General features: G+C 36.9%; 1 protein-coding gene across 2 annotated transcripts in view; it reads right to left on the bottom strand.

Moving 5' to 3' along the window:
- FIG4 (FIG4 phosphoinositide 5-phosphatase) overlaps positions 1-26,553 on the bottom strand; it is a 75,062-nt gene that overhangs the window by 44,652 nt on the left and 3,857 nt on the right. For both annotated transcript variants that reach the window (XR_008234270.1, XM_052781246.1), the window contains exons 2-11: positions 17,990-18,088; positions 16,823-16,946; positions 13,626-13,782; positions 12,270-12,320; positions 10,123-10,271; positions 7,002-7,130; positions 5,353-5,453; positions 4,748-4,910; positions 4,004-4,101; positions 1,785-1,918 (exon numbers count right to left, since the gene is read on the bottom strand). Coding sequence is in view for 1 of the 2 variants with exons in the window: in XM_052781246.1 (XP_052637206.1) it covers positions 1,785-1,918; positions 4,004-4,101; positions 4,748-4,910; positions 5,353-5,453; positions 7,002-7,130; positions 10,123-10,271; positions 12,270-12,320; positions 13,626-13,782; positions 16,823-16,946; positions 17,990-18,088 (1,205 nt within the window). In the remaining variant the exon portion in view is untranslated. The remainder of the gene's footprint in view (positions 1-1,784; positions 1,919-4,003; positions 4,102-4,747; positions 4,911-5,352; positions 5,454-7,001; positions 7,131-10,122; positions 10,272-12,269; positions 12,321-13,625; positions 13,783-16,822; positions 16,947-17,989; positions 18,089-26,553) is intronic.

Raw genomic sequence — 26,553 nt, 5'->3', positions numbered from 1 at the left:
AATTTTGTTTACTTTTTAATAAAACATATTACATAAACTAGAAATGGAAGACTTCAAAAATCTAAAACTCCTTGACTTTTATATCATACAAATTTTCCTCTACCAGGCTTTCCGTGATTCACAAAATAAGAATGAGGCAGAGAAGGATATATGATTATGCTAAATCATATTCCCTCATTTTGTTTGCAAAGTGCTGTTTTGTTCAGCACCATTTGTTTCCATGTGTGGCCTTCATAATGTCCCGCACCTCCTGCTCAGATCAGGGCATTCATCCATTCATTGTGGGGGACTTTAACTTCTGTTTAGTAATAATTTTCTTCTCAAAGTTTTTACGACAGTGTTTACATTTCAAGTAACAAAAACAAATATTTATTTTTTAAAGACTGCTTATACTGAGATGGAAGCAATATTTTGGAACATTTCCACCAGTACTACTTTCCAGCAAACTTACTTCAAAACTACATGTTAAAGCAAACACATTCTCAGTATTCCCGAAACTGCCAATTCTTTAGGCAGGCATATACATTATCTTCCATTCTTAAGTATCTCTTGCTCGTATAAATAATTAATCTTGTTCAAAGCCCTCGGGTATTTTTTATATCTGTACTAGGGTGGATATGTATATAAATATACCTCAAGCTTAAAGCTAGAAGCTTTGATCACCTGGTATCTGTCCCATACAGGACAGACCACTAAAATTCATCAGCATCACTCCATATGAAACCCAAGAACTTGCATCTAGCATATCTTCTGAAAGGAAATCTAACCTTATTTTGAGATTTGCTATTTAATTGTACCACAATTGCATATACACCTAACTGTACACAATGCCATTTTAGAATAAAAGTAGTGTGAAACCATGTTAAACTTTAAAGTAACAGTTTCACACCTACATGACCAACCATATCAACCAACTTGTAATCTCAAATAGCAAATAAGGATTGTTTTCCAAAGCTTTTTTCACAAAAAATTAATTGACAAACATTAATTATATTCCTGCCCTTTTACCATACCAGTTTTTCCATTGTTTTGCTCAGATTGCTAAATTAACGGATACCTGAAATTTGATCCAACAATTCTTATCATTTGTCTAGAATTTCTGGCATTATAAGATACAGTAGACATATGCAGATCAGAGAACTTTACAACCGAGTTGTGTGTTACTTAAGAATAGCAGTCTATACCTGTAATTTAAAATGTTTATGCCTTGTAAATATTTCTACATTTAGGAAAACATTCATCTTTTTCACATGATCGTAGTACAGCATTTCATTGTCCAAAATTATATAATAAAAAGTTACAGAATATATTTGCCTTTCTAAGATGCATGCTTCTAATAATCTAAATGTTTTGTAACATTGAAATTAATGCCCTCATTTTCTTTTGGAAGAGGAAATGGAAAAGACTGATTGATATGAAACCCCTTGTTTTCCAAAATTTTGTAACTCAATAAATTCAATGACTGAAATGGAACACCTGACAGAATACAATGTTTTGACTAATTAAAAATAAAAAGTGAATGTTGATGGCTTTTTTGTGGCTTTTCTCTAAAATTTTCCTTTGCAGAGAATTACAAAGTTTTCAGGCCTTGCTCCACTTTGGTAAGAAACCATAGAAAACATTAAAAATCCTTAAAAAAGCTAAGGTTTTATTCTGTCCATAGATCTCAATAAAATTCTCCCATCATTCCTAAGCTACATTCAACTGGAAAGCAACATACTCAGTAGCACACAGTTATTTGTATTGTGGCTAAGAGCACCAGTACAAAGAAGGATCTTTTCTACCTTTTTGTGTATTTGGCCATATCCCAGGGTATATATATAATTGCATGCTCTGGGGGTAAAAACTGGTTGAGATACGTCACAGCAGCAACAAGTTCTTCACTAAGAATCCTTTCGTGCTTTCTTTTTTCACGTTCCTTTAGCAAAAAGAAAAGGAAGTTAACATTACAATTTTCATTAACAAATGTACATAACCCATACACATACACATCTATGTATATATAACAGAAATTAAGAGTGGAAGCTGTAACACAGCAGGCAGTTCTTAACTCGTACAATTAAATTAAGAACAGAAGAGAAAAATCTAAACATTCTGGGTTTTTAACAATTGATCTGTATGAGTAGTAAAAGTCACCTTTTTCAACTGTGCATAATTATTGGTTGAAAAATGGAACCCTATAAAAGCAAAGAAGAGCACATGGAAACAAAAGTGGTAATACAGAGGAAATGGACAAAGACAAAAGAGAAGGAAAAAACCAGGCAGAAAGGAAAGTATCCCATTCAGTTCTGGGGTACAAGAGGATTCAGGCAAATTCTTCTCCATTACGGACAGGAGATGGGGAACACCAGCTCCCATCTCCGAAATAATTCTAAAAAAATTAGAATTATCTTACCGTTCTCTGAATATACAGTATGTTTTAGTACTCTATATACTAGTATGGCTTTCCTCTCAACTTCATCCAAACTAAAACCTATACTGAACTTATGTTGTAGAAACTGCTTTAAATATATAATAGCAGTCCTAAATAAACAAACCCAAAGGAATCCTAATACATTCATTACTAGTTAACAAGTTTCTGATAGACAGATATAGGAGGACATAGATTTATATTTCATCGACATTTAAGAAATCAAATAACAAAAGTATTGGAGATAGAACTGCTTAGCATTTGTGTAAAAGCAACAGCAACATCCAAAAAAAGGTGTTCAGATTGGGGGGCTTTCCCCCCCTCACCCTTTTTTTTTTTTTTTTTTTTTAAGTGGTACATGAAGTAATAAAGGAACATGAATTTTAGCATCTCATTATTGAGCATCTACAGAGAGGGAAAGAAAGAGATGCATTTTCAGCCACCATATCAAAAGCCCTGTGAATAAAAGCATATAATGATTGACGTGTCAAGGTCATGTGAGCCTAGACTCACACTGTAACAATGGCTTTTGAAAGCTATGGCTGCAAGAGATAAAAACATCTTCTTGTCAACAAATGCTATCCCAAGTTGATTCCACAGACTCTTGGACAGTCTTAAAAGCAATCCTACACAGGAAAGCTTCTAGAAATAGAAAATAGGTTATCTGGTTGCCATTTATTACAACTTAAGAGTTTTAAAAGCCTTCCTTTTGTATTTTCCCTGTTTTTTTAATACTAGGAACGGATCCTACATGCACATAAAAGATCCTTTTTTCTACTGAATATAAAATGTTCTACAACACGATAAATTAAATCATTTTTTTTAAAGACTAAAAAGAAATAAGATATGATTCAAGCAAAACAAATCAATATATTAAACTCAAATGTGGAAACGTACACCACCACAGAAAATTGTTGGATCAGAACAGAAAAAAACCAAAACAAAAAAACACCAACACAAATACAAGTTGTAATATCCAAAATTACAGTGCCACCTGTTTGTACCACAGCCTCTCACACAGCAGTGAATTGAATTGAATTACTGCAGCAATCATGAAGCTCCCCCTACTAGTCCAGCCCTGCTGCCAATAGCACTGCCCGTTAGCTAGCACCCGATGCTTCAGTTTTCCCTCCCGCTCATACTTCCGTGAGTCTACCAGGTGGAGCAAACAACAGAAGATAAGTCTTTATCATAATATTTCAAATAACTCAGTCATCTGTGTCAAGAAGCCTACAAACTTCACTTTGCATGGAACCATGCTATTTTAGTATTTTTTAGTGCTAAACTAAATTTAGTGGTAAATTTATTTGGACTTACTCTCATCTAAGGGATAATAGCAAAAACCTGAAACCAACAGAGAAAGGTTACTGGAAGAAGTCTATAAACACGGGAAACTTCTTTTTTTGAAGGGCAGTAGTGGAAGCAGTTAGAGGGTTATGTACTATACTGTGTAGGATGAGATTTATGAAGAAAATATTCCATTTATAAGCTAATACTAGTTTAGAACACAACCAAAATTACACAGAGACTCTACAGAAATAAGCATAATATTAAAAATCAGAAAACATATAGAACACATTCAAAATATTGTACCTTCACAAGATTCAAAATAATAATGGGAGAGCCAAATCTCTGAAGCATTTGGTCAAAGTGAAGAGCAGCAACATGTGCAAAAGGATCCGCTTGGTCCACTGCAATAAATAAATATATTCAGGATGATATTAAGTGAGCTGTAGAGTCACTTAAATCGTTTTCCCTTAAAAGTACTCTTCAAAAAATACATACTAATTCTCTGATAGTAATCATACAATTACATACTTGCCCCTCTTTTCATGCAAAAGCTGTTAAAAAAAGATCTTCCCTTTTCCAAATTGGAAGCGACTTCTTAACCAAAACTTTCATGACATGCTTACAAAGAGCAATTATTCTGGCCCCATTAAACTTAGCCCAGATGTTTTCCACTATTTTCAATAGGTTCAAAATTTTATCCACAATACTAAGATGAATGTAGCTAACTCTGTATACAAAGTGAGCACAAAGAAAGCTGACATGTCCAAACAGAAGTTTTTTGTATTCCATTGCTGAACATGAAGTCTAAGATGGAGATTTTTTTTCTACTTAATTTCACCAAATGCAGCTTTTTATATGGTTGAATGTTTGTATGCCTTGATGTTTATTATAAAGAACATTGATTCACCTTAAATTATGGCTTCCCAAAGAACAAATGCATAGACAATTTGTTCATTTTTGCAAATTTAGTTTTCACTTAGTCTCTCAGGTGTTCCTTTAGAACACAGCGCTAGCCATTATCTATCACAAAGAATAATTTGTACATACATGTTATGGGTGGCTTAGGCATCATAGTTGAAATATCTTGAGACCAGTACAGAGGGACAGATCCTCGAACCTGAACGTAGGAAGAGTAACTCCCTGCAGAAAATGACATAACTGAAGCATCATAAAGTATTTGTTCGGTTTCCACTTCATTAGCAACATCTCCCTAAAAAAACCAGAAATACACATAAGATGTAGACATGACACTTCAGAGCTGCATGCATTATAGAGAACTGATCTTTACAAACAGAGTACAATTAAACTGTAAGACACCAAATCATTGTAGTGAGAACACCACTGAAGGTTAAATTCCCATTTGTCCCTACAAGTATATTACCAGATTTCTATTTTTTTTCCTCTATTTGGGAAATAACATTATCTCTAAGTGTAGGAAAAAAAAAATGCCTATTAAGACTTATTATTTTAAGGACAGCTTTATTATCTCAATTAAAAATGTAATGATAGTGTGATAACATTATTTAATAGCATCATTTACAGCCAAAACCCTAACAACCCTCTAAAATATTTCAGTTCTCCAGTCAGTCAAGCTCAAGCTTTCATATTGTTGGGGCACAGGGGGAAACCCCTAAAATTACATTTAAATTTACCTCACAGTTTGCTCCTCGTTTCAGAAAACGCGTTCCAGCAAATTTGCTTGATCTTCTGGCTATCAGAGTGACATATATAGGGCGACCGTATATTAACAGTTCTTGAAAGAGAAGTTAAGGTTTACATGTCACATGCAATTTTTTGTTCACTTACTTCATGCAAGCAAAAATAAACTGTAAAAGAGGTGTATGACACTGAAACATCTGATTTACTAAAATCTCCGTAACAGTGATGAGTATCATTTCCAAATTTCTTTTGCAGCTGGGAGAGAGATTCTTCAACAATCACTTTGAAGAACTCTGAAAATGGAATCTACATTACAATACATCAACCACTTTTCACAAGATAGAGAAGTATTTCTATTTTATGAAGTGACAATGGAGGTGAAATAGGTATAAGAATCACCTTGGCCTGCAAATACTGCTTTTGTGAATACTGGGATTAAAGCCTGGGAGCTTCTATTTTCAGATCAGGTATATTAGTCACCCTCTAATTATTTGTCTGGAGAAGAAGATAAATTGCAACTACTTAAGTAACAACAACTGAAAACCAGAGGCAAACAGCTACAGATACAGTAGTGGCTTTCTTTTAGGCTTTTTATTTTTTATTAAAAACAAAAAAAAGATAGAATCAGATGTCTAGCGTGACTATCACTGCTTCCTTAGCATAAGGGAGGCACAAGAGGGAAGAAGACATTTGCTCATCAAATACCTACAGCAAAGACTACTGTCACTCACTAAGCAGCTGCATGCATAATACTGGTGGTCAGATCCACAGCTACTACTTTGATTAAGTAAGACCACAGGTGAAATAGTGCTATATAAAAACAGATCTAGCTTTCCATCTGGGGACTAAACCAATGACCAGCAGCCTTACAATCATGAAAAAGCAAAATTAAATTTTGCAAAGACACCACTAACCTTAACTTCATAATTGTATTTGCTTCCCCAGATATTTGTTGATGGGCTTTTAAACTAACATGATATTGTTGATGATCAGTGTCTCTGTAATATACTAAATTCTTATCAACTAAGATGTTGAGATGGCATTTCTTTGGAGCGTGATATGCATTTGGACTTTTTCTCCTCCTATTACAATGTACATAGACCCATTTACACATTTTAAATAACATAGTCAGAAAAAAAAGATTTTCAGATGTTCTAGAGTTTACTTAACCCTCTTCACACAGCAGGCCTGAAGTTCTATCATCATCTTCAACAGAAACAGAGTAAATACAAGAATTTCTGCAAATCTCAGTTACTAAAAAACGTTTTAAAGAAGATTAGTAAGAGAACATTCCTATGTCAGCAATTCAGTTTGGTTTAGCTTTTCTCCCTTTCTTCAAATACGTGTGAAAAAATACAGCTGAGCCTTAAAATCCTCTCAAGTTCTTTATTACTAAAGCCCATGCTTACAGACAGTGCCTCACTGAGAATGCACTCTACCTGTGTCAGGGCCCTGTTATAAGAACATAACCGTATTTTTTTATTTAGCATAAAACCTAGAAAAGTAATGAAAATAAAAGCCAACCAATCATTCTAAAATTGAAAAGTATTTACATGACAAAGAAATTAAATGTATTTCACATGTTCAAACTTCTTTAAAAAAAATGGATACACTAACATTTGTTACAACGGTAAAAGGATACTCGATTGCCCACAGAATCCGTGAATAATATACAGCAGCCAGTCACGATGAACAATGTTTTTTACTGCATCCAGAAGCTTGCCATTCCACACATACTTTTCGTAAGGCTTACTGCAAATCCCAAATACACCTAGGACGTTGTTACAATGAAAATGCATTAGCAATTAAAAAACAAGCTTACCTGCATTGGACTGTTTTAAAATCCAGGTCATTGGACCTTTATTTTGATTTTCCCTTGACTGGAACTCAGCATATCATTTACTCGCATCCTTGAAGTTTGCCATACACAGATAACTTCAAGCACATGCTGAAGTTCAGCATTTACGAGGATTTACAATTTTTCTACGGTTGCTAGTCACTGTAGCATTTGAGTGCCTTCATGCAGAAGTTTCTGATACTTCCAGTACTGAAAAGAGATCTCTGCATGGTAGCAGCAGAGGATTTGATATTAAGGGAAATAAATCAAGTTGTGAATTTCAGTTAAGACAAAAATACTTTCATAGGAGGACTTTATAAGCTTTCCAAATCTGGGTCAGCTCTGGAGTTACCTATTAGGCTCTGGAAGATCATGCATAGCCCTGGCCACGTTTACAAAAAGCATGCCAATCCTCTTCTTACATAATTTAGCATGGTTTTCCTAATTTGCACTGACACCAAGAAATGCAGCTGTTGTAGACCTACAAATTAAAATTCAATTTCTGATATATCTGGAGCCTGAGCCTTTTTCTGTTTCAAAAATCAGGACCAAGATGACAACTGGCACTAAAAGGTGGTGAAGGGAATTGAAAGAGTCTGAATCTTAAAGAGAAGGAATAGGACAAGAACTCTATTACCCACGTTTTTTGTGTAGTTTTTTCAAATTAAGTTTCTGGCAGGACGTTATATCGTAGCAGTATGTATGTCAATTATAGCAGCCAAATGTTCTGCTGCAGGAAAAAGATGAGTTCTCATAACAGACTGAAGGTGAAAATACAGCTGTTGAATAAACTGTTGCTACCTAGTCACCCAATTTACCGTAAGCCCAGGGAAAAAGAGATGTAACCATTTTGGTGAAGGAGTGTATACGTTCAGCAGAACCTGGCCACGAGCGCTTCGTCAGCGATTTGTCCTCTTTCATTTCTAGCAGCATTACTTTGGTGATAATTTGTTCTTGAATGACAGGCAGCTATTTCTTACAGATATTCTATCATATCAACAGGTATGTTACTAATATCTACTGAAAATGGAGTTGTGTGTGCTATCAGCATACTGCTGATGGGGTCAAGGTTATGGCATCTTTATCTCCTAATGTTTTCACAAAGACATAGAAGAGATGATGCCACTGTATGGATTCCTAAGGGATCTTGCTGATAAAGCCTTTGCAGAGGAGGAATTATTGCTCCCTCCGCTCTTTATGGTCATTTCTGCCATTGTAGTATTTGACAACCAATTCCTGATATCCTGATATATATCTCCATGTTAGTAGTATCTTTTTCGGGGGGGGGGGGGGCGCGTGGTGGATCACTCTTCTTTAAAAGGAAATACATTATTTGATTATCTTTCCATTTTGCCATTAGATTTAGGGCATACTGTATACAACATTACTTTTAGGCTTTTAAATGAGAGTGTGATAGATGTTTACAAGTATTTAACATAATAAGTTCCAGTTTCAAAGATGATTAGTTACTTACCTAACGTTCATTATCATTCTTTGAATTGTAGTCAGTGTAGGTCTAATCTAGGTGTTGTAATGAAAGGGTGTCAAAAACAACAGGGTGGACAGTGTCCAAGTTTATCTTGCATAAATTTGGGTCAGGGATTGTTTCAGGCATTTCTGTATTTTAACTATGTGCTTGTCAGACCTTCACAGTCCCCTTTGGAGGCACAGAAAACAGGACCAATAAATTCCTTCAGTGCCTCGGAAGATTCATTTTGGGTTAGAAGAGATGGAAGACGAGTCATGCAATTCACACTATCTCAAAGAACCAGAGTTACTTTAGGAGAAGTGGGATTTTTGTATCATATTTCTCTGTGTATTATATTTTCTGTGGAACAGAGGTTATACAGCAGGTGACTACAAATAAGGGTGGTAATGCAGAGAGGCTGTTGAGCCTCTCTATAACCAATACAAGCACAGATCCAGATGTTGCATCTAAGCTGGCTTCCATATCAAGTCCATAGTGTTAAGCAAAATAGTAGCAGACTTTCTCTATCCTACTGTTTTGCTTATCAGTGATGTATTTAAACAGCATGATGTTCTATTACTGCCTAAAAAGGCTAGTTGAATCTCCACAGCTTTTTGGGACCACTTTTACAGCAACATACTCCATATAAATCAAAGATAGCACTGTTGTTTCTGATATTTCATGATTAAACAAGGAAAAAAGTAGTGTCACATATACAATACCAAAAAGTAAAAAAAAAAAAAAAAAAAAGTAGTTTTTTGACAAGCATCCAGGTAATTAGTACAAGTCATAGGACAATAAAACATGAAAAACATCAACTTCAATAGAATGAAATCCAATATTAAGAATTTCAGGGGAAACTTTTTGTGTGTGTATGTGCGCGCGCGCGTGCATGTGTGTGAAGAAAAGGGAGAGACAATAGTTTTCCTAGCTGTCTGGTCATCTTTACACTCTTATGAATATGTTAAATTGAAAGTGAAGTCTGTAGTTTTCAACTGAAAACAATTTTTCTTAGACTTCCTGATGGTACTTACTACATCAAGTTGACACTAACTTCACACAATTCTTCTGTCATCAATATTTTCCAACATGAAACCAAAAGATTTATTAGTACTTAATTAGCTATTGCTTCCCACTGTCTTTGTAATTCATTCCTATTGGGAGTCTTACAAGTCAGTTGAATAATCGATTGTTAAAAAATATCAGCATGCTCAATTATCTCCCTGAGTTGCAATGTAAATTAACAAAACAATTATTAATCACCTCTAGAAATGGCATTGTTCAAATTCAAATGTCTGTAATTAGCACTTTACATAATCTTTTATTAACTTATGACTGTTATGAGACTACTGATCAACATAGAAGACCCAAATATTTCTTAAAAGTAAACTTAAGTGGAACATATTCTAAATGTACTCATGACCAACAACATTAGTTTAATTAGGCATATTTGCTTACCACTTCCACCCTGTGTTGAAAGTCCTTCATCTTCAAATATATCAAAACTCTCTTGTCGGGTCTGGGTTGTTTCAGTTTTTAATGTCTCAAGTGGCATTCTCAGGACAGTAAGATTATACTGAAGGGAGTGAGATAGATCATAGCTGTAACTGATAGACAGTTAACATTCATTAATAATTGTAGACGCACAGGGCTTTTCTGAAACCCTTACTCTCCATCTGTACTTATATTTAACACAGTACTATTTTATCCATTAAAAAAAGACTTTTAAACAAGATACACAGATTCTGATTCTACAATGGCAAACTATACAAATTATTTCGAAAAGGAGCTTTACAAACATAGAAACTGTTTACAGTACAATAGCTGAAATTGTATTTATATTCTTCTTATAACTGCAAACTGAACATGCCTTTTGAACAAAGCATATCAACAAACTTAATTCACTATGTCCCAAGAAGCAGTCCTGAAGGTCAAAAATAGCTATTCCACCACAAATATCCATATACAGAGAAAACCTAGTCTTCTGAGATTTAAGTACTACTCTCTGACTACTACCAGAACTCAAAACAGCCAGAAATTTGGTCCATAAAAACTGTTATCTGTCCTCAAATCTGTGATTACAGCACAGATGCATCTTAAGACAGTGGCTGCTGAATAAACAAAAGGTTTTTTTTTTTTATTAGTTCCACAATGGTAACAAATTCTGCAACTCGTGTCTTTTATACTGACAACACTCTACACTAATTGCTAAATTTTATAGGCCACTAGGATTCATTTCCCCAAGGAGAAACCAAATTTACACAACACTTGAATCAGAAATACACACAGATTTCCATTTTAGTCTAAGACAGCATCAGTGATTACTGGCTCTCCTGTAAGTTCTAGATATTCATTAATGATCTAAAAAAAATTACTTAAACATTGGACATTTAGATTTATCACTAAGGATAACAAAGTCTAACCCGTAATAACAACCTGACAGGCTTATCTGTTGGGGGGGGGAGATCTGTTCCATGCTCAGTTTGTATGTAACAGAAGCTTTAAATAGTATGCCAGTAAAAGACTTGTTCAGGCTATTCCTCCATTTTCCCCTTAGACCAAAGGTTTTGTTATAACTAACTTCTAGTTCTGTTCAGGATTTATATGAAAACCATGCAGAAAATATGCTATGATTTCAGGCAAGAACAATTTAAATTAAGCTGATAAATGTGTTTATCAGAGAGATAAAACAACCTTCTCCTTTCCCCTCTACGTACTGCCACAGAAACAGTATATATGCATCATCTCCAAGTTGGGGGCGGGGTGGCAGGGGGAAGAAAAAAAAAAAGAAAGTTGTACAATGTTAGGGCTGGGACACAAAGCATGGAAGAAAACCTCAGGTTTTATACTGTGAAAAAGCCTTCCCATGCAAAACCACAAAATAGACATGAACCTTTGGTAGGTTTTGTCTTCAGAGATACAGTTGTGACAAAAAGCCTTTATTTTCCAATAGGAAGTTTCTTCTAGACTGATACACCTTTCAGTACTTGCAAGAGGAGGTTTTTTTGTTTAGTTTAAGTCAAAGTCTTCTAACTACTACTACCAGGTTTATCACCACATTTCCCCCATTTTTCTGCTGTCCCAAAGATCTCATATGTAATAGTAGCTGGGACACAGAAACTTGTCTTATGTATGGCATTTGTGAAACAACAAGCAAGAGAATTAGCAATGCCTAGAAGGCCCTATGAAAGATGTACCCTACACAGGGTGTATCTTAGATGAGGACCTATCTCTCTATCTTTTGTTTCTGAATCAAGACAAAGCTTTATTTCTAGAAAATGAAATCAACAAAGAAAAACTAACAGGACAAGCAAACCCCCCCGAAAACTTTTCCAAAGAGAGAACTGCATCATCTGGCAAGGCTCAACAGACAGTGGAAAAGTTCTATAGTTTCTAACTCCATGGAGACTACATTCCTAATCAATTTGTTGAAGGAGAAAGCAGGTTCAAAAGACACAGACAAAAATGGACAAGCAGGGTGATCACGTGTCTTATTTCCCCAGAATACCAACGTAAAGATCTTGGGTATCAAAATCTAAAAGAAGAATCTTACAGCAAGTGTAAGTATACAGTTTTTTTAAAAGAAATTAGTAACTAATACCTACCTAAAATAGAAGTTGCTAGAAAGGTCCACATTTTGAAAGATTCTCAGATACCTAGCAAAATAATTCAAGTTAAAGGGAAAATTATTAGTTTAACCAGACAGACCCCAAGAAGTCATTCAGAGTATCTCTGAAATTAAACTACATATAAATATTGACTCTTGCCATATGTTCCTTTCCTATCTTACTGTTATTGTTTTGACAGGTAATTCCACTAGAATATCAGCATCTGGATTAAATAAATCAAATAGACTTTTTTTTTAACCCAGTGTCTACTCACATACATACTCAGTTTCTTTAGGCAGTTGTAGATAAAGTTGTAGCTCTATTTTCCACATATGTGGGTCAAATTCTCTAGGACTTACACAAGCAAATTCCCAACAATACTATATAAGAATTAAAGACTTTCACAGTTATTCTCAAATAAATGAACGAGAGAAGAAATTTCTACTTCAATCTGTCATACCCTTGCAAATTCTCAGAAGAAACCATAACACTGTCTATGAATGATAAAATGGCTAACACCATAAATATACAGGTTAGATAATATGGTCTGCTGCATTCTAAGAGGGGAGACTGAGGTTTACGATCAGTCATACCTTAAAGTGGAAACTTTTTTAATAGTTACCATTGGCTTGATTTATTACCTGACATCAGTTTATCATAATCCATCACTTTTTGACTATTCACACTTGGTACAGACTGAAAAGCAGTTTAATACCATTTGCCTAGTATTTCATAGAAGTTTCCCCATCCTGATAAAAACACTGCCAGGACGTAGTTGTACATTTCATACAAGGTTCTCTGCAGATCAAAGGCTCAAATTTCTTTCTTCAGAAAAAAGTCACAAAGGAAAAAAGAAGCTAAACTTACCCTTTACAACAGCAACATTCACAAGATTCTGACAGCACAGAATCATTAAATAATCTACTCAGCACTTTCTGAAGGGCACAAAAGATCTCTTCAGGTGAGATTAACGTTATGGTAGAGCTACTAGCAAAAGAACAGTACCCCAAACAATATAAACCAGTATTAGCACTACTTTGCCCTTGAAAGAACAATGTTTATATTGGATGCTTCCTGGTGCACATTTGCTAGGATGTAGCTTTGACATGTAGGTAACGTGGAGATGTGGACAAAAAGCTCTGAAAGACTGTAACAGTTATATTTACCCTCCAGGTTAGAGGCCACAGAACTTGTGGTCCATTCTCCATTTTTCCACACTAATTTATCAACTAAGATAAAATGGCTTGATTGACATACTAACAGAAGCAAATCCATGACCGAAATTTCTAGTTGCAGTTCACCACTGCTTAGAAAATATTCAAAAAGTACACACTGTTTACCACCATTATTTACCTGGCTTCATCAGGATGAGTGACTCTTACAGAGTCATTTGGAATGTAGATCATATTTGTATCTTCTATTTTATATATTGCATGACCTCCAATATCTGCCATTTTTCTTCTTTTTGTTATTAACACAATGTAGTAGCCTTCTAAAAACCTGACAAAACCTGTTACAACAGCATTAAAATGCTATTAGATGGATGTTTGTGTTGATCTGATCAAACATATTAAGAAAAACAGTATCAGAATTGTTTCAAGACTTCATAGAATTTTTGTTTGTTCTTAATGTTATATATATATAATGTGCATATATATACACATACAAAAATATACATAGACACAGAGCCTTACAATCTACCTCCAGTAAGTGTTAATCAATGAAGTACATAGTTTTTACTTTTTTTCCCTTCCACCGTGCATATTTTTAAAATTAGGTAGCAGAGTTAAGACACTGAAAAGTCAGAGTAAGTTGCTGTCTACTTAAGATACTTGTATTTGCTTTTTATAGGACTCTCATTGTTCAGAGCGAGGCATACCCCAATTACTTCAGATACCAAAAGGTTAATTTTCCAGGGCAAGGAGGAATCTCAATCTCCAATTTTCTTTTCAGGTTTATGTATTCTCTACTGGGTAGGGGCACAGAACAGCAAAAGGAGTTGAGGGTACTACAACACATTTGTGCTCTCCCTCCTTAACAGCAGGGAATTAAATTCCCTGTCTACAGCAGCATCTCCCCCAGATTAGCCATTCAGAGCATCAGGGGTAATCCTTTCTTTCTATTTCCTCTCTCATATACCAACACTTGACCCTACTGAAGTCCAGAGGGCTGAGGAGGCAGAACAGGCAGTGTCTGGCTTTATTGCCTATAAAAAGGCAGCTTCTGAAACCTCCACCCTCATTCCCTAATCATAGAATCATTTAGGTTGGAAAAGACCTTCAAGATCATCGAGTCCAACCATCAATCATGCCCACTGCTACAGGGCATAGCCATGCTTCTTCACCGAGTTGCTTCTTTGGATGTCTCTATTACATATCATTAGGAAAAAGCATATCAAACCTTTAAATACAATACAAATGTATAAATTCAAATACATACAGCAGTACTAAGTTTTAATAACTAATAAATTACATGAATTAGCTCCTGGAGGTAGCTGCTTTGGTGGGTTGCTACTAGTAAAGAGCCTGAAACTCAGCCACTGCTGCACTGTCAACAAATATATTAATTGGGGGGGAAATAACCAACCCTCACAATTCACATTTTTACTTGTATTTATATCCAGTTCTTTTAGCTTTGCATTATAAATTAAAGAAGAAGGATGAGCAAAGCACACGTTCTCCTCCCTGTCACTGCTGGAGGCTGCAATGTGATCGAATGAACTGCAAACTTTTCTTCTGCCTTATTAGCCCCCCTGCGAAAAATGCTCTCACGGGCACAAGGACAGGAGACCCTGCTGACAATAAGAAACAAAATCTTCCATTTGAAGCAGCCAGACTATTGACTTTCAGTTGTTAAATAGCAGTCAAAGTTCTTCCTGTATCCTCCAGGTACCGAAATCACTTACATGAACAGCCTCTATCCTCTGAATTTCACCAAATGTTATACCAAAGTCTGATAAGTAACCCAGCATTTCCCCTTGACCTGGTTCTCTCCATTTAAAAATGATTTCTACTTTTAAACACTATACAGTGAAGCAGAACTTAGCCTATCAGCAACCCCATTCTGAGTGCACTGAAAGCACTGTCTCTGGTTAATGAAATAACCAGAGAACAGAACAAAGCCGCCCTTTCCAATTCTACAAAATATAGTCCTGTCCTCCTGACCTGAGCCAGGAGGCAGAAATAAATGACCAGTTGCATTCCCTCAAATTACATGTTTATACAGATATGATTAGATAGGATCAAGACAGAAGACATCTAAAGCATATACTTTAAAAGTGCAAGATAATCTAAAGATCACTAAGACAGCACGTTACTTCTAAAAAAAAAAAATAATCTAGAAATAGTACACCATATCTGATAACCAATACATTTGTCCAGCTACAGAAAAGAAACTTTCCTGTTATGAAGAGTACATATAAACAAACATACAATTGGGATGCAAAATTTTCATTGAACACAACCACTTACCAACCGAATATATTATCACATATTTAGATAGTGAGCACTGATGGCTTGTGCAAAAACAGCCAATGTTGCAAGACTGTTAGAAGCTTCTTTACATTTACCCATATTATTAATACTCTTAAATTAATAAGGCACATAAACCTCATCTGAGGAATTTCAGAAAAGTGGATCCATTGATAAGTTCCAAAATGCTTCATGGGCAAAAAGAATATAGAAGAAAGTTTGCTTAATCTGCCACTTTAGAATACTAATAATATTTTCTTATGTTTTGGTTGTTATGCAAAATTCAGGAGCATCTTTTAAAGTAATTGCATTCTCCACCTCCTCTGCAGCTTTGGATTTAGATGTCCAGGTGCATATTGATGCAAATAAAGCACAGAGTATTCTTGGGGGCTGTCAGAGCACACATTAACTTTTACTTTGGAGACATCACCCATCAATGTAGCAACCTCAGTATCTGACAATAGGCAGGAAAGTAGTGACTTTCAGAAGAAGTTAGAAGATATTAAATCCCTGAAGCAATTCTCTAGGATTATGGGCAGCTGATCAGCATTTAAAAATTCAGTTGATATACTAGGCAGTTGTACTTGTTCAAACATGAAAAAGAAATCTTTTAATATGTCACTGCAAAAAGTTAACCAAAATGAAAATTAAAGTCACCTTTCTGAATAGTGCGTGATGAAGAAATACAACCTAATAAAGGTTGTCAACTTTTGTTTTCTTTTAAAAAAGCATTCTGTGAGCTCTGGAATTCAGGAGGCCAGGTTCCATGTGATTCGTATCCTACAATCAGATGAGTCTGATGAGATCTTCAACCAAACTTCTAGAGTTTGGCTATTTCCTAGATCTCTCCCTTAGTGACAAAGAGGAAACTACTTACAGGACAACTCGCACCCCTGTACTGGCCACCTGTTTTCACAAAATACATAGAAACTTATTTATCTTTGAGAATGGACTTTCTCAATCATCTTCAGTTTAAAAAAAATTAAAATCAAAGGGAGACAGAAAGATATACAGCATGACACAGTAAGCCTCACCTCCTTAAGAAATAAGAGATTTTATAAAACCAAACAAAACACTTACCTACTACGCCAAAAGCAGAGACAGCTCGAGATAACCCAGAAGAGCCCTTCTGCCCAATCTTTGTTCTGTTTCCCAGGTCTAAACGGCCAAGAAGTTCCCTCACCTCTTGTTGCGTATACACATGCTTTAAAATAAAAGTCACTAAAGTTACTTCTTTGGTAGTTAAATGTTATTTCATGTCAGAGAATAGTAGAATTTATTTAATATACAATAAACTAAACGTCTGCTTTACATCTCCTGGGTCCTGCTTCCGTCCTACCAACGAGTACAAGATTTTATGCACAAAATTCACTGTTCACTGCAATAGAAATAGTCATGGTCACATATGAATTCAAACATTTCTAAATCTTAAGTGTTAAGATTTTAAACCATAAACTTCTTGGAAAGGAATCAAGTGTGTCCGTTAAAACTCTTGTCACTGCTGTTTATTTTGCTTCAGACATGATGTATCAGAAACACTAAAAATTTGGCTAGATAGTAGTTACATTTATTTTGCACTTAGAACAGCATAGCTGAACATAAGAAAACCATTAGGAGCATATATGTAATAAACTGAAAAACTTGGGAAAATTTCATTAAACGTGCTGTTTGGAGATCTTGTGGCCTCTCCGATACTGTAACTAGTAATTTTCATGCTAATACTGTATGCATCTGACATATGAGGAGAAGCTGAGAGAGTTGGGATTGATTAGCCTGCAGAAGAGAAAGCTCAGAGGGAATCTTATCAATGTGTATAAATACCTGGTAGAAGGAAGTAAAGAAGTCTGAGGCAGACTCTTCTCAGTGGTATCCAGTCAAAGGACAAGAGGCAATGGGCACAAATTGAAATACAGGAAATTCCATTTGAACACAAGAAAAAGCATTTTTACTGTGGGGACGGCTGAACACTGGAATAGGTTACCCAGAGACGTTGTGGAGTCTCCAGCTGTACTCAAAACAAAACTGGGCATAGCCCTGAGCAACCCGATCTAGTTGACATTGCTCTGAGCATGAGGGTAGGACTAGACAATCTCCAGAAATCCCCTCCAACCTCAATTGTTATATGACTCTACAATTCTGTAACATACCTTTGTTGAAACAGACTAAATGTGTAATATTTAAATTCACCCCCATATAGATGGTATTATTTGGAATAACTGAAAAAAACCTAAATAGAGAGGCACTCACCTTATCATCAATTATAACCAAATCCTTTGGTTCAGTGCGATCTATTTTCAAAACACGGTATTTGGTTTCTGCAGGATTACTTCCAACGAGAAAATATCGCTACATTACAAAAAAGTCAGAGTATTATAGAAGATAAAGCAACCAAAGCCCATTGTAATGCAAGACATCAACAATGCCATTTATATAGTTTCTAGACTAGAACCATTTCAACTAACATCAAACATGTAATATTCCATATGGACTGTTAATAAACTCTTTTAGACATCAGTGCCCTAGGTGGGTACATTTGTATACAATCAACCTTTACAACTTAAAAGACCTCATTGTCTCCACTGCACAAGGAGGAAAAGAAATTAAAAACTGAAGAAAGGTGAAAACCTGTTTAGAGAGGAAAAAACGTAACTTACACCAGGTACTGTCCAGCTATGCCTTGCCCCAGCCACTACCATCTTCCCATTTGCTTTGTAAAATTTAGCAGAAGCTTATACACAAGAGTTTGTAACTTTCCATGATCTAAAACTACTGTTGCTATATTGTAGTCCACTGCTATTTCTGCCAACTAGTCTTTCCTAGTCCATACTAAACACAGAAAAATTGTAAGTACTTCAGTACTGCAAGTTTTCTTCATTTTTTATTTAGATTTGCTATGATAGACTTCTCACCAATGTTCTTCCACAACACTCAAGTTTAATTTGACCAGCCATGCTGGTTAAAAATACTACTTTTTAGAAAAAGATTAGCTATATATCTCATTTAAAATAGGAAAGAAAGACCACAGATAAACATATAATGTGTCCATTTCTGATTTAAGGGAATCAAACTATAAATGAATTTTTACATTTAGAGGAATTGATAGTAAGCACAGGTTGCAGGACTGACTTGCTATAAGCAGCTTTTGTTTTACTAATTCTTTTAGTCAGTGTGGTGCTACCACACAGCAAGGTGTAACTCATTAATAATGCTCAGCCTAGTAGGAAAGCATGGCAAATTCATGTGGATCTATGCAGCCAGCTCTTAACTTTAAAAGTCACATGGATTTAAGATGTGGCAGAGGAAATCAATAATAGCATTCACACAAGCCTCAGTACTTCATAATTTATACCAATTAGATGTTAAGAAGCATCTTTATGCCAAAATATTTAAGGTGAAAGAAGAACTTAAAGCCCTCTTCAGCCTCATTGAAATCACAAAAGCATCTAGATAGTCAGCTCTAAAAAAGAAAATAAAATACTCAACTTTAAAAGCTATGGAAGGAAACACCACCAACTCCTGGCTCCACCTTTTACACTGACATCACAGCACTTACTGAGTGGCAAGCATTGCTGTTTACTCCTAAATGATAATAAAGAAGGGCCTTCAAAGTCATATGCCATCACGGCACTCCCTCACTGAAGCCTTTGAGGCAGCACTTTGCCACAGGGAACTGTTTCCTCCTGGTTTTTAGCAGCAGTGTGCTGCTGTGCACAGCCCAGGCTCCCGAGCCTGCCCCCTCAGAGTACTCTCCGCAGGAGATCCCTTAGTGCCAAGGTCGGTGCTTCCCAGGAGGGAAATCATAACAACAGGGAATGGGGCAGAGTTCCCACTGCATGGCACTGAATGGCACAAAGGTGGACGATGGAGCTCTTCTGCTGGTACCACCTGCCAGCAAGAAACACCAAACCACCAAGACAGACACTTGCTTAGACCATGCCATCACACCACCTTTTTCTTCATGCCGTAGAAGGTGAACAGGCAGAGGGAAATATCATACTCGTTTGTAATACACAGATAATAAGTTAGTTTGCATTTTGACTGCTGCTTCTCTATTTGTTGAAAATTATTAATTAATTAAAGCTAAACAATTTTCAGTAGTCCATAATACTATGACACGGCTTAGTGATCTCCCCCCATGTCCAGCTCATTAAATGAGCACAATTTCTTCCCAAAGTGACACCTATGGTTACCGACAAATCATCCTGAATAAAAACAGAACAGTACAACTTTAAGATGCTTGTCCAAACAGCAGTTTGGACCAAAGATCACATTTCAAATTGGAACATGGCACATGACACTCAGGAAGAGACAGAGATAAATATAGATATGCAGTTGCAAATGCTATTACTAAGGAAGTTCAGCTGGATACTTCTCCATTTCCATTTTAATAGACTGATAAAACATAAGGAAACACCATGAGGAATGCATCACTCGCATCACCTTGGCAGCTGCTACAGTGAGCTATGCACAGCTTTACGTGCTGCTGCATAGAACAGCAGCAGAGTTAGATTTGATGAGAAGTAATTGTATCTGCAGACTATGGTAGCAACCACCATGATGAATGGTACTTAATCTCTCTTTGAAATCTTTTAAGGACTAATTTAGGGGTTTTGTTTTAAGTTAGAAAGGTAGGCTGTGTAATGTATTAAGGAAGGTCAGTTGAGAACAGCGTCAAAATCCAGCATCAATGGAGTTAAAGAAGCCACCTTCTTCAAAAGCCAGGCAATGGGAAATCTCTATTTAGCAAATGGGAATCTTACCCACTGCATGTTAGAGAATATTCTTGGTGAAGTAATAAAGAAGGAAACATCTGCAAAAACTTTTGAATTTGGGCTAGTCCTCAAAACTAGGAACCCAAAATTAGACTTCTGCCTGGGAAGTTTTCAGCACTGGCTAACAATCAACAACCCCAGAATCACTTGAAAAATGGCATGATATGCCAGCTCATATTCAACCTTCAAGATCTGAAATGAAAACAAAGATGATAGGAAAACTAACAATGCAAAAATTCAACAAAAAAAAGACATTTCAGCATTAGCTGCTTCTACTGCCAGATTTATGCATCTGATGAATAAATAATTGTCTGTCTTACTGGATGATATGGAGCACAAATAAAACCATATCAGTGACATGTACTGCAATTAAATTTGCCATCACATGAATAACAGGAAAGAATAAAGAAAAATACCAAATCAACACAACACTGAGCATGTAACATCAAATAAATTAATTTCTGAGGTTGTAATAGAATTGTAAAATTAATCACAGCTAAAATGCGCTGTACTGTTTGCAACTATTTTAACAAAAATCATTACAGTAGAAGAAATGAGAATCCACAGGTAAGCTACAGAAACCTTTCTGGGAGTTTCTATCCTTATTCTCTTACTCCATTTATTACTAAGTTCAACTGAATAAATTGAAGCATTTTCCAAGTGTCTTAATTCCACACCACAGCAAAGCCACTGCATTTAGATAAATGGACAACCTTGACCAAAAAAGTACTTTCTCAACAGAACAGTACACAAGGAGAAACTGTGCAGAATTCCTCATACTAACTACTCTGCCAAAGTCCTTCAACCATCACCTGAGATGAAACATGCTGCTTCCAGTTTTAGTTGGCCCTTGGCCTTTGCTGAAACTTGTTAACAAGTGCACTGTACCAACCACAGCAGTGCACCATGCAGCTACGAGATCTGGACTGAAGCTTAATTTATTGCACAATTATCACTAAGCAACCACAAGATAGGAACAATCATTAGTCACTTCCACCTGGGACTAAGGCTTTGCACTAAGGACTGAAAGGCTTTGCACCCTCTTTCATTAATATTTTGATTCAGCCAAACCAATAAAAATAACTTCTTCTAAAAGGAGTCTAAACAAAATAAAAAACTTCTTACTGCAAATTGTTGTTTATAGTGGCAGGATAATAGTTCTGAAATCAGACATGCTGCCCACAATTGTTTATTTATTTTTCTTTAAGAAGAATACTTCTTAGAACTCCTGATCTAAAACTATGATTTGCTTCTTTGTATGGACTAATTATCATTAAGGAATGTTAGAACTGTAAACAACTTATTTCACTCATCAGTTAAAAGGCAACACATAGCTTAATCAGCAGGGAAAAAAAAAGTGAAAATACACTAAAAGTTACTTGAAAAATACAGCAGTGCACCAATGCAGCCAATTTTGAAACCTGCAAATAGCATAAAGAGAACACTTAAGAACTTATACAAAATGCTTGCAAAAGATACCTGTTGAGCCCACGGATATGTCTAAAACCAAAAAGCCCTAAGGAAGTGTGGTGGGTTGACCTTGGCCAGCTGTCAGACCCCACCCAGCCACGCTCTCACTCCCTCCCAACAGGACAGGTGGAGAAAATAAGATGGAAAAGGTGATGGGTCAAGGTAAGGACAGGGAGATTGCCTAACATTTAGGCACAGGCAAAGCAGACTTTACTTGGGGAAAATGAATGTAATTTATTGACAATTAAGATAGGTTCTGATGGCGAGAAACAAACCCAAAACACCTCCACCCCCCCCAACTCTCCCTTCTTCCCAGGCACAGCTTCACTCCCAACTCCTCTACATTCCCCCCGCCCTGAGCAGCGCAGGGGGGTGGGAAATGGGGGGTTGTGGTCAGTTCACAATAGTTCCTCTCTGCTGCTCCTTCCACCTCACATTTTTCCCTGCTCCAGCGTGGGTCCTCTCCACAGGCTGCAGCTCCTTCAGGAAATATCCCCCAGCTCCAGCGTGGTCCTCCCCAGGGGCTGCAGGAGGTCTCTGCTCCGGCGCCTGGAGCACCTCCTTCTTCGCTGACCTCGGTGTCCGCAAGGGCTGCTTCTCTCACAATTTTCCTCACTCCTCTCTCTCGCAGCTGCTGCACAGCGTTTTTTACTCGCTCAAATACATTATCACAGAAGTGCCTCCATCTTGGCTGCTGGGCTTAGCTGTGCCTGGCAGTTGGAGCCGGCTGGAACCGGCCGTGTCCGGCATGGGGCAGCCCCGGCCTCTTCTCCTCACAGAGGCCGCCCTGCAGCCCTCCAGCACCTGGGCACCTGCACCCAATACAGGAAGGTATTTCCATGCTAGTCACACTTTCTGTCAGACTAAAGAAACACAGTGGGTTGCCAGATGAGAAACCTTCAGGTGAACACTGACTTTGGATCAGCACACTGTGATGTCTCTAATTTAGGCTTAACTGGGCAGAGCAATGGTAACTGTCACCTGCCATCAAACCTCCACCCTCCTTCACAACAGGCATAAAGTTATGCAAGAAAAAGCCTCTTCCTCAAATTTTTGTGGAAGTTTTAATACATACTGAACTTGATTGTAGATCAGAAATCTTCAAGGCATAAACAAGATATTAAATAGGGTTAAAAAAGGTACAAGTTCAGCCTTCTTCCTCTACTACACCAAAGAACGGGAGAAAAATAATTACACCTAGATGTAAGGTACAGCAAAAACTCTACTATGTTCTTTCTTTCTATAGAAGCTACAGCAATTCAGGGAGTATCTTTCATCTCTCATAGAAAGTGGCAGAATGAAGAAAGGAAGAGATGGTAAGGGGCAAAGAGAGGTACCTGAAAATAGCAAAAATTCAGTTGGCATGCTGTCTGCTTCCTGTAATCTGTTGAAACTCTTCAAAAGAAGCTCTTTCAAGATGAGCAATTTTAATAACGCACCCTGCCAAGCACCACCACTCTCAGGGCACATAGGAATGGCTACCCACTCTGCATCCTACAGTCACAGCTTTTGGTAATTCCCTTTTGTCCCAGGGCAACCAAAGCTTTTTTGTCCCAAACAGGACTTTGCTCTTGCTCCTCCACTGAGGGGTTCCTCATTTTCAGCTACATCTATTAATCATCAATCTATATATTTCCCTTTAGCCAAATACTTCTCCCCTCTTTAGCACCTATTCTGCTGGATGCTTTCAGAAACATAAGTAACTGGATGCCTTTTCAGCATTCACTTCAATAGACTAAAGAAATCTTGCTCTCCCTTTGCTCCTCCCAAGACTTCTCTAGCATCTGTTACCTCACTGGACCTGTTCCTGGTTGAATTCTTATTTCTTAAACGAATATGGACAGAAAGTGTAAACAATATACCATACAAGGTCTCATTATAGAGATACATTAGTATTTCTCATTAATGACCATATGACAAAAGATCACATCTGCCTTTTTCAGAGTTGTACTTCATCGGCAGCTCAACCTCCCATCACTTCTTCAGATAAAACACCCAGACCCTCTTCCTCCCCTTCTACTGCTTCTGAATGGATAAACTCTCAACAAACTTTCACTGGTGTGTAATCTGTCCTAAGGTGCATGAAGGTTCACAGTATACCATTCTATTTCAAATTATTTCTTTTATCTGCTCCTGAGGGTCATCATTTCTTGCTATCTTGTGCTCTGATTATCCTAATTATTTGCAATATTTCAAAATTCTAATCAGAGCTGTGGCAGTACATCCCGCCCCCCCCATCCTGCCAGCAGGAAACGAAACTTCTCCAGGAAGGGAGAAGGGGAAGGAAACCCTGGAGGCTGCAGGTTGAAATTTGAACTGGCCGATGGAGATGTGCCAGGTACACCGAGGTGACCCTCCTGGCCAATAGGATTAAATGACCACAGGTCAGATTCGACAGGGGTATGAATGGGGTCCCGCCGGAGGACACGTGGGAATCAGTCCTCCTCGGAGCAGTGGGTCTGCAGGCGGGGACTCCCCCTCGGGCCGGGGCACCGCCCGAGGTAACTCCTCGAGGGAGAGAGCCCTCAGCTTTTAGGTAAGTGATATGCGCGTTTTGAGCCATCACTTTAAATCTTGGGAATTCTTAAGTCAGCCGTGTAGTATTAATTCTCTTTACATCATTGAGCCTGTGGTTTTAAAAAATGTTACCGGACTTCAAACTAACTTTTGCTGAAGAATAAATCTGAGTTTTAACACCTGTTGGATTTGGTTGGTCGTGCATCCGTAACAAGAGCTGACCCACATTTTGGGCTAATAACATTACTGAAAATGTTGAAGTATATCGGTCCTAAAACCGTTACTTGAAAAACATCAACCCTATGAGATGATTCCTTATTCACTCCACACTGACTTCTCTACTAACGTCCCTCCTTCCATTAGCAAAGCCAGAGATTTTCCTTGTGGCACTGCACCTCCATAGAGGACTTGGTTTAAATACATAAGGCCATCTACTTTTTAGATGAAGATTTGCAAAACAACCAGGTTAATCTGATAGCATCTTTGTAAGTCTAGACTGCATTTTATGTCATTTACCTCAATTTTCTATTACTTCCCTACAGAAAATTATGTACAGGACTTCAGGATGGATTAAATAATCCATTTGTCACATTCCAGTCACAGCACCACCCTTGACTTGAACAACTTCAAAATATTTACAGTCATTCCACTGTTTAGTATGCCTACATCTTCAAATTTGCATGTTGAATATATTTAATTTTATTTCTACCCCAACACTGATTGTTCCCTTTTTCATAACCTCCTTCTTGTTACTCATTTTATCTTCACCCCTCGTTCAGTACATTTGTACTCATAAAGTAAATTCTTACTTTAAACAAGGAAAAATACTCATTTAATTTTAGGGCCATAACAAACTTCATTTTGAAAATAAAAAAATAGTGAAAGAAAATACCTATTTTTCTTCATCCTTCTGTTACATTTAAATACATCAATTTGTGATCATTTATCCACAAACCCCTCATCACCATTCCATCCAGAAAAGTGGATTCACAATAAAACCAAATCTATAAGAGAGTCTCTCGCCCATTGATCTAGTGACTACATGAAGACACCCAGGACAACACAGGACAAAAGAAATAAAACGTATGTCACCAAAACAGCGTAGGCAGACATTTGAAGGCACATCTTTCACATGCAGTGTGGTGCTACCTCTTTTGAACTTTATTTTTGTTCTGCCTGAATAGCATATACCCTTCAAAACTTGTGGGATTCTCATCACTGCTATTCCACCAAGTATGTGCCATACACATAAATGATCTCAGATCCCACATACACCAGTTGATTAAGTTTCTCTATTTTATTGGCCATATATCTGGCAGTATATCAAGACATTTAAGGCAGAAACAGTGCTTTCCTGAGTTTCACAAAACTCATTCTCTTGTCCCAACTCCATCCTCTGCTCCATTACGCCATCGCCATTCCTAGAACCCCATTACAGAGGGAATAGTGCAGTCAGCCAAAAGGGGCTGTCTTCTGCTCAGGAAACCATTCCAGAGAGACCAAATTTCACAGCCACTTCTAGCTAGAAAATTATGATAGCTAATGGTTGCCCAGTAGATTGTTCACTAATTTCAACATTTTTAAAATGCGTCAGATAACCATCTATATAAATCAGTGCACTTCCTAATTCAGTAAAAATTCTGTAGCTTTTTCTGTGAAATCATCTTCTACATTAAAGTTTCTCCAATTTGAGCACACACTAACTTCAGCATTAAATAAGCAAACCTTGTTTTTCTTAATATAAAAATGTTCCAATTATTTTTAGAAGAAATGAAATTAAAAAAAAACCACAAAAAAACAAACCCACAGTTTTCCTTGGGGAAAAGGGCAGAAAAATCTACAGGTAATTATGCTAGTCACATTGCTTAATAAGCTTGTGCAAGTAATTTGGATACTGTGGAGATGGAGACTGTAGAAGAACCTGATTAGAATAAAATAATATTAATTAAGCCTCATAATATCCTGAAAGATAGGCAAGTGATATGCCTTTATAGAGATGGCACAAATTGACTTGTTCAATGTCACACCACCTCAGGGAAATGATAATTTCCA

Source organism: Harpia harpyja, chromosome 3, assembly GCF_026419915.1.
Source record: "Harpia harpyja isolate bHarHar1 chromosome 3, bHarHar1 primary haplotype, whole genome shotgun sequence".
NCBI lineage: Eukaryota > Metazoa > Chordata > Aves > Accipitriformes > Accipitridae > Harpia > Harpia harpyja.
The sequence above is the reverse complement of the archived record's forward strand: the minus strand, read 5'-3'. Positions and strand labels throughout refer to the sequence as shown.